General features: G+C 43.1%; 1 protein-coding gene across 20 annotated transcripts in view; it reads right to left on the bottom strand.

The window, feature by feature from the left end:
- The window catches only part of tns1b (tensin 1b), a 195,152-nt gene that overhangs the window by 55,038 nt on the left and 127,866 nt on the right, over nt 1-12,248 (bottom strand). For 17 of the 20 annotated variants that reach the window (XM_085250708.1, XM_085250711.1, XM_085250706.1 and 14 more), the window contains 2 exons: nt 8,380-8,421; nt 685-734 (listed from right to left, as the gene is read on the bottom strand). In XM_085250708.1, the coding sequence (XP_085106834.1) occupies nt 685-734; nt 8,380-8,421 (92 nt within the window). Of the gene's footprint in view, nt 1-684; nt 735-5,009; nt 5,269-8,379; nt 8,422-12,248 lie in introns of those variants that run through there. The other 3 variants (XM_085250715.1, XM_085250722.1, XM_085250721.1) reach the window with 2 other exon arrangements.

Raw genomic sequence — 12,248 nt, 5'->3', positions numbered from 1 at the left:
GATTACATCAGACAACTGTCAATGATTCTGATGTTAGGCACTTAAAAATGTTTTCCTTTATATGGATGGAAATCAGGTGTAATCCTCTCAGTAAATGAACTCACACGTTCTCTGCATGGGCTGTTAAACATGCTGATGTTCCAGATGTTGAACTGTTTTTATTACCTCATATCATCTAGGTGAATTGCTGCGAGGGAGCCAAACTGTCATTCAAGCTTCGCACAGCACACAGTTGTGTTGTGCCATCAAGTCTGACACATTAATTACACAACTGACAACATGTGTGACTCCCTGAGGACCGAGGCTGACACCAGATATCTTTATGTCCAACAACACACCGAGCGGTCCAGTTCAACAGCGGGGCATGTTGCTTTTACAGTGTCCCCTGGTAAAAATCGGCCAATATCACATTACATCTAAACTTTTCATTTTCAGATTCCTCACATTATCAAGCAGGATGCAGAGAACGCACAGAGCTAAGCCTGATATTTATTTCACCCCCCCCCCTATTATAAATCTGCACTTTTGCTGGAAGCAGGAGAGATCGTTTTCTAAAATAATTAAACAAACGCAGCCTGATAATCCAAATGAAGCCTTTTATGGGAAACGTGGAGAGAAGGGAGGAAAAGTAGGAAAACTCAAAACTGATGAGGAGGACAGGAGACAAGAAAGAAGGGAAGCTACCTCGATGGCCTGCGCCGTGACTCCATGCTCTTTGAGGATTTTGTTGAGCCCTGCAATCACAAAGAAAAACTTTATTAGTATTCTTTGCATGCACACAAAGATGTTTCTCAACAAGCTGTTAAAAACATTCATACACCAAATAAGGAAATCAGTTAAAGAGACGTTCGAATTATTAAAATGATGCTTCACAGTCATCCATGTAACCAGCTCAGCCTTGCTGGTAAATTTGAATCTTCTGAAATTTGGAAAATAATGGAGCCTTTGATTTTACAGATTACAGCAGAGCATAAATGTAAATCATAATTATTGTAGCTGTAGCAGAATCACAGACTGGTTAGGGAGGTCCGTGGGATGCATCCCAGTGAGAATCAGAAGAATGCTGCACACACAACAACTTGTCAATCACTAACTAAAGCACTACCTACTTTACCCTCTTATTTTCCTCTAATAGAGACCATAATTTACAAAATAAGCATTATGTTGTACTGAGTAAGACTTGAAACTAGTGGTTGAGGTCATAAACTCATCAGTAAAGTGTTTACTGTAGTCAGCAATCAAAATGGTAAATGACCTGTATTTGTATAGTGCTTTACGAGTCCCTAAGGACCCCAAAGCACTTTACACATCCAGTCATCCACCCATTCACACACACATTCACACACTGGTGATGTCAAGCTTCATTGTAGCCACAGCCACCCTGGGGCGCACTGACAGAGGCGAGGCTGCCGGACACCAGCGCCACCGGACCCTCTGACCACCACCAGTAGGCAACGGGTGAAGTGTCTTGCCCAAGTACACAACGACCGAGACTGTTCAAGCCAGGGCTCGAACCGGCAACCTTCCGATTACAAGGCGAAGTCCCAACTCTTGAGCCACGATCGCCCCGGCAAAAGAGTCGAGCATAATTTTCCTGTACACTTTTATATAACCAAATATCTTATATTTAGAGACAGCATGTGCCTCTCACACATATCAGTACTGAGATATATGTTGTGTGATATCTGGACTTTATTTCTTTATTATTTAAAAGAAAATTGATGCTCGATGTAATTTAGAGATGTGTTATGGCATCATTTGCACTCCCCTCAGCGCTGTCCGCAGCACATGTAATAGGAGCAGCAACACAACTATTTGTGGAAACCGAGGAAAGAATGACTGCATCACTTCCCCTTTTACTATAATTTCAACATACCGCATGTAGATCTTTAAAGAAAACAATCCTGAAAATTCAGAATCAGCCAATCAGGCTTCAATCTGTGGAGTAGCTGAGGTAATGATACTAACAGAAAACTCCGACGACCTTCACCTCGACACGGCAGATCTTCTTACTGCTCAAATGAGACCGTAAACGCGTGCTCGAGCCAGCTGTCTCCAGTCCTATGATGTTATACTGTCTAACAGGCAGTTAGAGTTTGAAATAGTTTTCATCCCTTTAGAAAATAAACACTCTGAAAGACAAAGATCTGATCACTGCTGCAGAGTGTGTATTATACCTTAGGAAGGGAAGGAGGGGGAAGTCTCTTATATGAAGCTGTGTAGCGCCATGTGAGAACAGCTTCACATGGCACCTTCATAGAGCAAAGCAGAGGAAGTGTGGCTGAAAGTGACCGGCTGTGTTTGGCTCCACTAAGCCTGGCCCGCCTCGCCCCCCCCACTCAGACCAGCTTGAGGAGGGGGGTCAGAGGGCACGTGGACTTATTCACTCTCCTGTGATGTTTGGGTCACATGTACACAGGAAGGGGCTGTTATCCGTCATCATCCATTATATCAGATTGGCTGGCTAACCATCAGTGTCAAGAGCACCACTGACCTTCCTGTATGAGCATTAGTCTGCTCTGCTCTCCTAACAGCCGACTGTCGCTGAGTGAAGAACTGACACTCTGTTAGAAATGTGAAACCTTTTCTCATGTTTCATATAATAGTCTAAAAGGTTTCTAAACAGGAGACTCAGGTTGAGATTGTGCTTGTCTGTTTATGATTTTTTTTAGAAAATCTTTATGCAAAAGTATCCTGGGCCATGATGGTACAGGAAACAGATGGAAACTCCAGACAGAGGACCTTCTTTCTACTCTGTTCGATTAAGTTTTATTTATACAGCGCCAAATCACAACAACAGTCACCTCAAGGTGCTTTACATTGTAAGGTAAGACCCCACAATAATACAAAGAAATCCCAGCAATCAAACGACTGCCTATGAGCAAGCACTTTGCTGACAGTGGGAAGGAAAAACTCCCTTTTAACAGGAAGAAACCTCCAGCAGGATCAGGCTCAGGGTTGGCGGCCATCTATAAGGCGACAGCTAACCACTGAGCCACCAAAACAGATATGTCAATAGTCAGGGCTAAGCATGACCTTTTGCTCCATTTTCCCATTACTACACCTTCTGCTGATGCACAAATACTACACACCAGTAGAATTAAAAACAACAGGTTCATAAAAATACACATTTAAGAAAAATAAAAAGTAGGACTAAATAAGATCGAGGGTAGAAAAACTGAACACAACAGAAAGCTTCACTTTCAGAGATCCTGGTTCCCCTAATAGCAGCTTCCACGTCCCCGTACCAGAGCATTTAACCGGGAAATTGCATTTTTATCACCGTGGAAGGCTTTCACTAGATCAACTGGTGATAAATGACATTAAAGCATCTGTGGGGAGGTTACTTAACTCTGGTCCAACGTTAAAACCTCCTAAATTCTTGGGAAATCAAACCTTACAGTTACAGTTATTATCTGGCATTTCAACATCCCACAGCATCAAATACCAACGTTCTGCCAGAAGTGGCTTGCATCCTTTGAGCTTGAATATACCAGCTGCAGCAATATTATACACAAAGGGAAAAAGTCCCCTTTGAAAGCAAAGATACGCCTCTGCAGCGTCCTTAAAAAATTATGCTTACCCAGTTTGTTTTAACATGACAACCTTTATGAGCATCCAGATGTGATGGGTTGGGAGTGAGCACTGTCTCTATGTTGCTACAACCTGGTGTGTTACATCACCAACACTAAAAGGACAAACAGCTTTGACAAAACAGTGTTATTCGACACCCCAAGAGAGAGTTTAACCATTATTTGGTGAATCTGGAGATTCTAACAAGTATCTGTATTAATTGTGACATTGGGGGGCCGTGAATGCGTACGCATACATAGGCACAAACACAAACATATCAGACGATGGGGTATTTTCCCAGAACGGCCCGTTTGTTTTGATAAATGCTTTGCTTCCCTCCCCTCGATTCTGCAGCCCAAATGTTCACATGAGTCAGTTGCCCAACTGAGGTGACACAAAGCAAATCCACCCCCCACTCTGTCTGCACTTTGGACTAAGTGCTTCAACATGTTGCAAGGGGCTCCAAAGCACAGCGAGTCACCAGAGGAGGACAGAGATGAATGAGCGAGAAACGACCCAAAAGAGAGGGTTCAAAGACAAACGCAGAGCGTGAAGAGGGCTGAGTGTTTGTGCCGAGCGGTGCTGAGGGAGTTACCGCGCATCAGGGTCAGGAAAAGCCCAAGCGTTTCTTGAGGTAAAGGGACGCCAACACGGGACACGGAGCCACCAGCATGCAAGCGAAAAAGTCTTAATTAGAGACTGCCAGAGAGCTGTCGTTTATATTGTGCTGCAAAGACGGCGGTTAATTCATAGTTTTTGCTTCAAATTAGTCTGAATTGTTGTGCAGAGGATTTTATGAGCCACGAGATTTAAGTTAAACTGCAACCATCTGGGAGAGTAAAGGCGCTGCATTGAAGCCAGGGTCAGCAATAAGACAATAACTTTCACTGTGGTCACATTGATGTTTCTGCCTCTGAAAAACTCAAAGACATCATGATGTGTGACGAGTTCATGAATGGAGGGTCTGCAGGAGCACATTGGAGTAGCTTAACAGAATGAAAGAAGAAAATAATCTTAACAAGCAACAGTTTCCCAAAGTTAAAGACGTTAAGCTCCTAAACACGACACAATCCACATCCCATCTCCTTTGGGAACTTCCATCAGGGAGGAGGAGGAAGAAGCAAGGTAGTGGGTAAAGAGAAGGAGGAGGAGGAGGTGGGAATTAGAGTGGGGGGTCCTCCAGGCCCTGTTTCCAGATGAAAAACATCTGGGGAGGTTGACTTTACAAGCAGGCCATACAAATTAACCATCTGAGAAAGAGTGAGGCAGTAAGGGAGGAAGGGGGGGAGGGAGGGAAAAGACGTTGGGGGCTTGTAAAAGTCTGCGAAGGAGACAAAAACTTTTTCTATGACAAAGAAGAAAAAAACATTGAGCGTGGAAAGAGAAGAAGCAACAAGAGCCGCTTTTAGCCAAATCCTTCATTCATCGCATCCTACCTTCCTGAAAAGGTAGCCCGTACTCCATCGCCATGCCCCCCTCAGAGAGGAGAGCCGCCTTCTAAAAGACCCTCCTCGGTTCATCTCTGGAGAGCTCCCGCTGCCTCTCCCTGCTCTGTGTCCGGCAGTGAACTTCCCTCTAAGAAACCTCTCCCTTTTCTCTGACAGCAGAGGAGCAGAAGAAGAAGAAGGAAAGCAGAAAAAAAAAGGGCTCTATTTTGGGCCGTAGCCTGCAGCGGGCCACTACATGCTCGAGGTCGGGGCAGACTCCTCCACAGAGCTCCTCGTCCCGTTCCTTCTGTCCTCTGTGTGCTCTCCCTTCCCTCTCTTTCTCTGCCGTTGGCCACCCTCCCCCCTCCGCCTCGTTATCTCTCTCTTCCCCCCGCATTCAACTTTTCCCTCCCTCCCTCGCTCCCATGTCTCTTTCTCATCTTTGCATGGATCTAAATTGCTAAGCCTTTCCGTCTCTTTAGCCAAACATGTGGGAACTGATGCATGTTTGTAGACATAAACACACACAAGTCAGCTGAGTGGAGCTGCTCACTGCTGCACGTCCTAAGTCATAACCGTACAAATATAACCACGTGCCTTTTTTTGTGTGTCATCTTATCAACTTTCTCACACGAGAAGCTGAGGATCGAAGGCAGGGGGATCTGTCGGGGAAGTGAAATCAGAAAAAGAAGTAAAATGATGCAGCTTAAAAATTAATACTGATTAAAGAAAAACAGCCAAGATGTTCATAGCAGAAAAGAAAAACAAAGCTCAAGCAGAAACTGATGCAGGTCTTGTTGTCACAAGATAAATCTCTGTGATGCTCCAAGGCGATGAGGCGTGGCCAAACATCCGCCACACGTCACTGTGTAACCACACAGCAAATGCCCATGACAAGACAGCAGCAGCTGCACTTGCACACAAACAGACACTCGAGCACATACAGTCCACTCTGTACAGACATGTGATCATACAGTAAGCATAAAACAGCAACTCGTCTAATCACACACTTACGCCAAGGGTGTGATTCAGACTTTGGCCCTCGTTTAAGGTGCTGACCAAACTGTGCCGGACTGGGAAAAACTCACAAGACTTTTAAAAGACTGTCTCAAGTGACTGAAGGATAACATGGGAAACGCCAATATAAGCAGCCACACACACCATTCCCAAAAAGGCACACAGCTCTGTTTGTGTGTATTTTTGGTCCTTGTGGGGAAAGCGGGCACTCGGCTTTGGGTGGCAACTCTAAATTGGTTACTCGATCCTTCCTTTCTCAGACAAAATACAACTCGCAGGAAGTCGTGTTGGAGACAAATAGTGCCCAGTGAGTCCAAAGCAAACATGTACCACCCTTATTTTTGAGTGCTTTGTCAGAACATCAAAATTTATTGTTCTCAAGGAGTTGGCAAAAAGAACCAACAATCATATCAACTCTTCTGAAACTCTAACAATAACAAAAAAAATGTGTTTAAAATACATTACTACCCAATGCTACCTGTGGAGTCTGGGCTGAAAACCAGCATGTCCAAATACTCCAGCAGTCACAGACAAAAACGCAAGGTTTAAAAATACTGGAAGTTGTTCATATCTGCTAATGTAGCTGCAGCACTGAGCCCAGTGTTGCATGAATGCATAGACATTAGATGGTCACGCCTCAAAACTTCCATCCAGTCCACACACTGAGCCCCCAGACTGGAGGTTTGTGTCAAACAGTGTATGCAGTGAAAATTGAGGGTCTCCTTGTTTCACACGTCCTTACTGATTCATATTTAAAGCTTAGAGGGGGTGAAGGAGGCATAAGTCACACTTTTGTTGTTAAGTTGTGACCGTTCATCTCATTAACCTGGTAACCCAGAGTCTAACATCTCATGTGTAAATGAACCATGCCAGCACCTTGCATAAAACAATGCAAGCTACAGCTCCACACTTGATACTCAACACAATTTATTAAACAGATAATAATATTTATCTGATCCACAACTCATTTTATAAACTCACTTTAGCTGCAGATGCTTCAGTTACATTTTAAAAGAGTTTATACTACAGTAAACAGACAAAACCTTTTTAAAAATAGTTAGCGGGCCGTGCGGCTGCCTGTGCTGGGCTTATCTCGCTCACGCTGCGTAAGCTGAACATCACTCAGATGTCGTAGTGGAGATGAAGGATGCCAGAATTCACGTGCCACAGACACTTGTCTTTTCACTAAACACATCCACAATTTTTCCCCAAAATATTTCCATGTTATGTTACCATCTAGCTTTACTCCAGAATATTTCAAATGCAAATATTGAACTTTGTAACCTGCATCATATATTTTAATATAAATCGACTAATATTCAGTGATGCAGTATTATCGATAAAGCAACAACGTGATATATTAAGTAATTAAAATCATCTACAGCTTCAACATTAAATTGATTAAACACATTATTAAATCAGCAACTATGATTCAATAAAAGCACGGACGTGAGTCAGAAGAAAGTACTTTTACTTTACGTACTTTAAGTACAATTTGAAGCTCAAACTTGTACCATTCAGTAGCATTACGACTTTTTCTTAAGGGGCCATAGGCCTCTGCACGAGCCTCAAAAAATGCACGCCTGCTACGCTCCAGGTGCACAGGAGAAGGTGCAAACAGACTTTGCATTCCAGCACACTGCACTGGTCACATTAGCGTAACCCAAGTGCTTCTTGGCACAGGTTGCCAATCAACGGCCTTGCAGGTAACCGCTCTATGCAGTTTTTTGTTCTACTCCAGATGTACTCGTGTCAGTCCAGCAGCTAAACTGTCTGAATATATTCTTTTAAAGAAAATAAGGACTACTTGGATGTAGGGTCGAAGGATGTGTCATACAGACACCATCTTTGGTGTTACGGGGTTCGACGATAGATTTCAACTGGGTATTATTTAATGTTTCTGTTTTGATGAATCAAAGACAACCAAAAGCAACCAAGAGTCCACTTAGCTGTTTGGTACAGCAATGTGGCTTGATGCCTAGCAAAGAACTTCCTGTTTGATATGATTTAATGTTTGTGTTCTGAAAAGATAACGTGATATCATCTGGCGCAAATATGTGTTTTTGTTGTGGACGATGGATGTGAGATATTGTTTAAAAATATCTCATGAATGAGTGGGATTTTGATCTCAACAGGCCCTGCTGTGCATCAAGTGTAGACTTAATCTGGCTTTTCTGAAGTATTTATTATAATGAATGTCCTTCATGGCAGCTGGGAAACCATCCACTCATACTTTATACCTTTTCTACATCAAGTATGTCTGACCTCTCAGCCAAGGCTGCAGAGGCAGATCCATCAGCTCCTTCATTAGTCTAACCAAGCAAGAAGAATGGACCTGCGAAAAATCAGCAGGTAAACTCACCATGGTGTCTACATGTTTGAGAGGGAGGTCACTGCTCGGCGCCTGTTCAGAAACGACAAAAAGAGACAGACAGTGAGATCAACACCTGCCGATACGCTTCAAACAGTTGACTTCGTGAGATGTTATGTTGTGTCATCGGGTGTTTACGCTATGCTCAGAGCCATTCCTTGCCCTAATGTGGCCTGGAGTGGAGTAGAACTCCACCTTGAATGTGTGGGACCATCTATAATCCTTCTGTGCAAATATTTACACAAAGAGACAGGTCTGCTTCCATTAGCCAAGACCAGAGAGTCCAGCCGAGGAACTCTCTTTTTCAACACCATATACAGCTATGGAGAGAGAGAGTGTCAGGAAAGACAAAGGAGAGGAAAAAAGGGGCACTGTGGGACAAGAAACCAGAAGAAAGTGGTGGGAAGGGGTTGATGGACATGCTAAGAAAAAAAAACAAAAACACAGGAACAATCAGACAGATGAAGAAACAGGATTTGGGGTACAGAGAGGAAAAGATGGCAGAGAGGAGAAGAAGAAAACAGAGCAATCTGTGACGTCATGAGCTTGTGTGGGCTCCACTAACCTCAGACTAACACACACATGTGCATGGAACTAAATGAGGCCTAAAATGCATCATAGCATTTGAAGATCCACGCTGCTGTGGATTTTTATGCAGAGATGTTCATTACCTGACTGTTTCAACACCAGTAAAAAGAAAAAAGAAAAAAGAAGAGTCCAAAGTTTCAATACTCTGCACTGAAAGTTGGGTTTGCTCATTTTTTGACATTTTTTCATGTTCTGGAGATCATGAGCCTGTTCGGACTTTAGACAGCATTAGGGTAAATAGCAGGAAGATCTGAACTTTAAATACTGGCAGTACCAGTTGCTGCATATCATTCTGCATCTCTCAATCCCTAAATGTCCTCTTTCTCTTCACTCCAAGTATGGAAAAATATCTTTTTAAATTCTCAAAACCATGGAAATAACCTAAAAAATACCCACACATTAATAATAATAATGGATTGGATTTATATAGCGCTTTTCAAGGCACCCAAAGCGCTTTACAATGCCACTATTCATTCACTCTCACATTCACACACTGGTGGAGGCAAGTAGGGCTGGGCGATATATCGAGTTTTTTAAAAATATTGATATATTTTCATATGAGATATAAGATGTGACAATATCGTTTATATCGATATAGTCTATGTTACGTTATAATTATACTTGTGGAGCCGCAGGTTTGCCTCTCTTTCGTCCACTTATGTCTCTACGCAACGTTACTCGGCCTCGCCTCTCCTTCACTGAACACAACTCCCCCTCCCCCATAGCTTTACCTGCAGGCAATGACAAGATGAAAGCGGAAAATCTCCGTTAGCGAGTTACCTCGGATCGCCCCGTGCGTGGGGCTGGACGGTGTCAACGTGTTAGCGAGCTAACCGCGCTAACGACATGCAGCCAGGAGGGGCTGCACGGCCTAAAATCCTTTCATTTTCTCAAAAATCGACAGTGCGCCTTATGTATGAATTCTGGTTGTGCTTACTGACCGCGAACCGATTTTATGTGGTACACAGCGCTCAGCAATCTGTCAAAAAATGTTTTAATATGACTTTGCTAAGCTACGGAGCTGCACCGCTTGATGGAGCCGCCTCGCGGAGTGATAGTACTGTGCTTCAACGTAATATTACCGTACTGTGTGTGTATAAGGACCACAAATGGCACCTGTTCAGAGACGTGGTGCAGCTGTGAAATCTCTCTTTGTTATTACGCTCATGGTCTATTAGTTTACATTTTGACTGCACAATTGTGAGCTTTTCGTTATGCACAAAAACAACATTGGACCATGATTATTTAATAAATGCTGATAATTTATTTTTGAGTAATTTCTTCATGTACATCTACGCTGTATGTAAAGAAAATGCCCATTTGACATCTGGGACACAGTGTGACTAAGAACTCTCTTTTTGTTCTTAACTTATGGCTTTAAAAAAAAAATCGAGATATATATCTTATATCGCCATCCAGCTAAAAAATATCGAGATATGAATTTTGGGTAATATGCCCAGCCCTAGAGGCAAGCTACGGTTGTAGCCACAGCTGCCCTGGGGCAGACTGACAGAAGCGAGGCTGCCATATCGCGCCATCGGCCCCTCTGGCCAACACCAGTAGGCAAGTAGGGTAAAGTGTCTTGCCCAAGGACACAACGACCAGGGCAGAGAGCCCGGGGATCGAACCGGCGACCTTCCGGTTACAGATACGCGTCCCAACCCCCTGAGCTAATGTCCTGTTTTTGGTAACAGAGCTGATACCAGAGAACAAAAAGCAATCTCCTCTCTGTAAATGCCATTAAAAGTCAAGAACGAGGAAAAATACAACTAATTCTCAGTGAATTACAATAAAAAGTCCAAAAATCCATCTTTGTCTGCCTCGTGCACAGATATAGATTCTCTTCATCACACCGAAGACACTCAAGTTTTATTGAAATTATATTTTTTAAATTTTTATATTTTTTTAACTATTGTAAAAATTAAATTGTGCAACATATGATTGCAGCGGTTCATTCTTTAATCCTGCTTGGTAGTGATCTCTGCAGAGTCCCACACAGAGAGCTGGGCTGCAACACCCAGGACGATCTGCTTCTGTAGAAACTTTCAGTGGAACATAAACAGCAAATGTAAACTGTTAATTACAGTCTGAGCGTGCAGGCCCTAGAATACAGACTCCAAACACTCAGACTAAACCGCCAAGCAGGGAGAGCACGAGAGACCTACAGTCACTGGAGTCTGCTCCAAACTGCAGCATTTATGACTGAAAGGGATTCAATTATCAGCATCGTGACTACATTTCTCTCTGTTGTACATGCAGACAGATGTTGTTTCTAAGAATGAAGGACAAGGAAACAGCAGGCTAATGTTTGAGATTCTAAATGCAGACTGTGGATTTCACTGCAAGGCCAAAATTTGCAGCCGCAGGCATTTTCACACAAATGGAGGCCATTGTGTGTAAACCCAGAAAAACACACAGAGACACAAACAATTCTCACAATGATATATTCGAACATGTGCATTTCCGCTTTGCAAGATTGCAGCCAGATGGCTGTTTTGCATCCATGTGCACGTCGTTGCTTAGAGATGCAAATAATTTAGAGAGCACGAGAAAGCCGGAGAAGTTTTGTATCAGCAAAACAGCCGACAGAGGAAGTGTTTGCAGTTTGTGTCAGTAATCTTCAAAAGAAGCATTTGAAGGGGGGCTTTGATACAGACATTACCATTTTTCTTTCTTAAATCAGGGCAATTCTTGCAGGCTGTGCACAATAAATGTCACAATTCTGAAACAAGAAACAGACCAAGCTTTCAGAAACTCCAAGACCCAAATGATTAAAAGCTTTAAATTAAACCTAAATTATCTGTCCCAGCTCGGAATTTCAGATTCAAGATCAAGAGGTCAAGTCTTCAAGCCCAGGACTGTGTACGTATTCACAGTGAAGGAAAGGCCAACCACTATCTTCTTTAAGACTAGATGTTTACCTGTGGTTCCTGGGTATTTAAAAGCAGAATTAGGAAATGGGCAAAACATTAAGCTTTCAGGCCCGTGTTCTGTGGAACCAGCTCCCAGTCCAGGACTCATCTTGTTGGGGTCTAGTTGTTTTGGGGGGGGGGGGGTTTCTCTATAGGTGAGGTGACTGTTGTTGTGATTTGGCACTATACTAGTTTTATTTGCAGTCCTTATGTTGACATAGCAAGCTCTTAAGGCTGCAGCTTTAGTGCATCATGCTGTGTCATTCTGCCACATGTCTGTCAGCAGGAGCCTCTGCTGAATCAAGCCAAGCAACAAGTTGATCTGAAGCTCTCATTCGAGACGTGTTCGTATCGTTTCTT

This window comes from Mchenga conophoros, linkage group LG16 (genome assembly GCF_057382185.1).
Source record: "Mchenga conophoros isolate Kocher_MC1m ecotype Shallow Benthic linkage group LG16, M_conophoros_male_GT1.1, whole genome shotgun sequence".
Lineage (NCBI taxonomy): Eukaryota > Metazoa > Chordata > Actinopteri > Cichliformes > Cichlidae > Mchenga > Mchenga conophoros.
The sequence above is the reverse complement of the archived record's forward strand: the minus strand, read 5'-3'. Positions and strand labels throughout refer to the sequence as shown.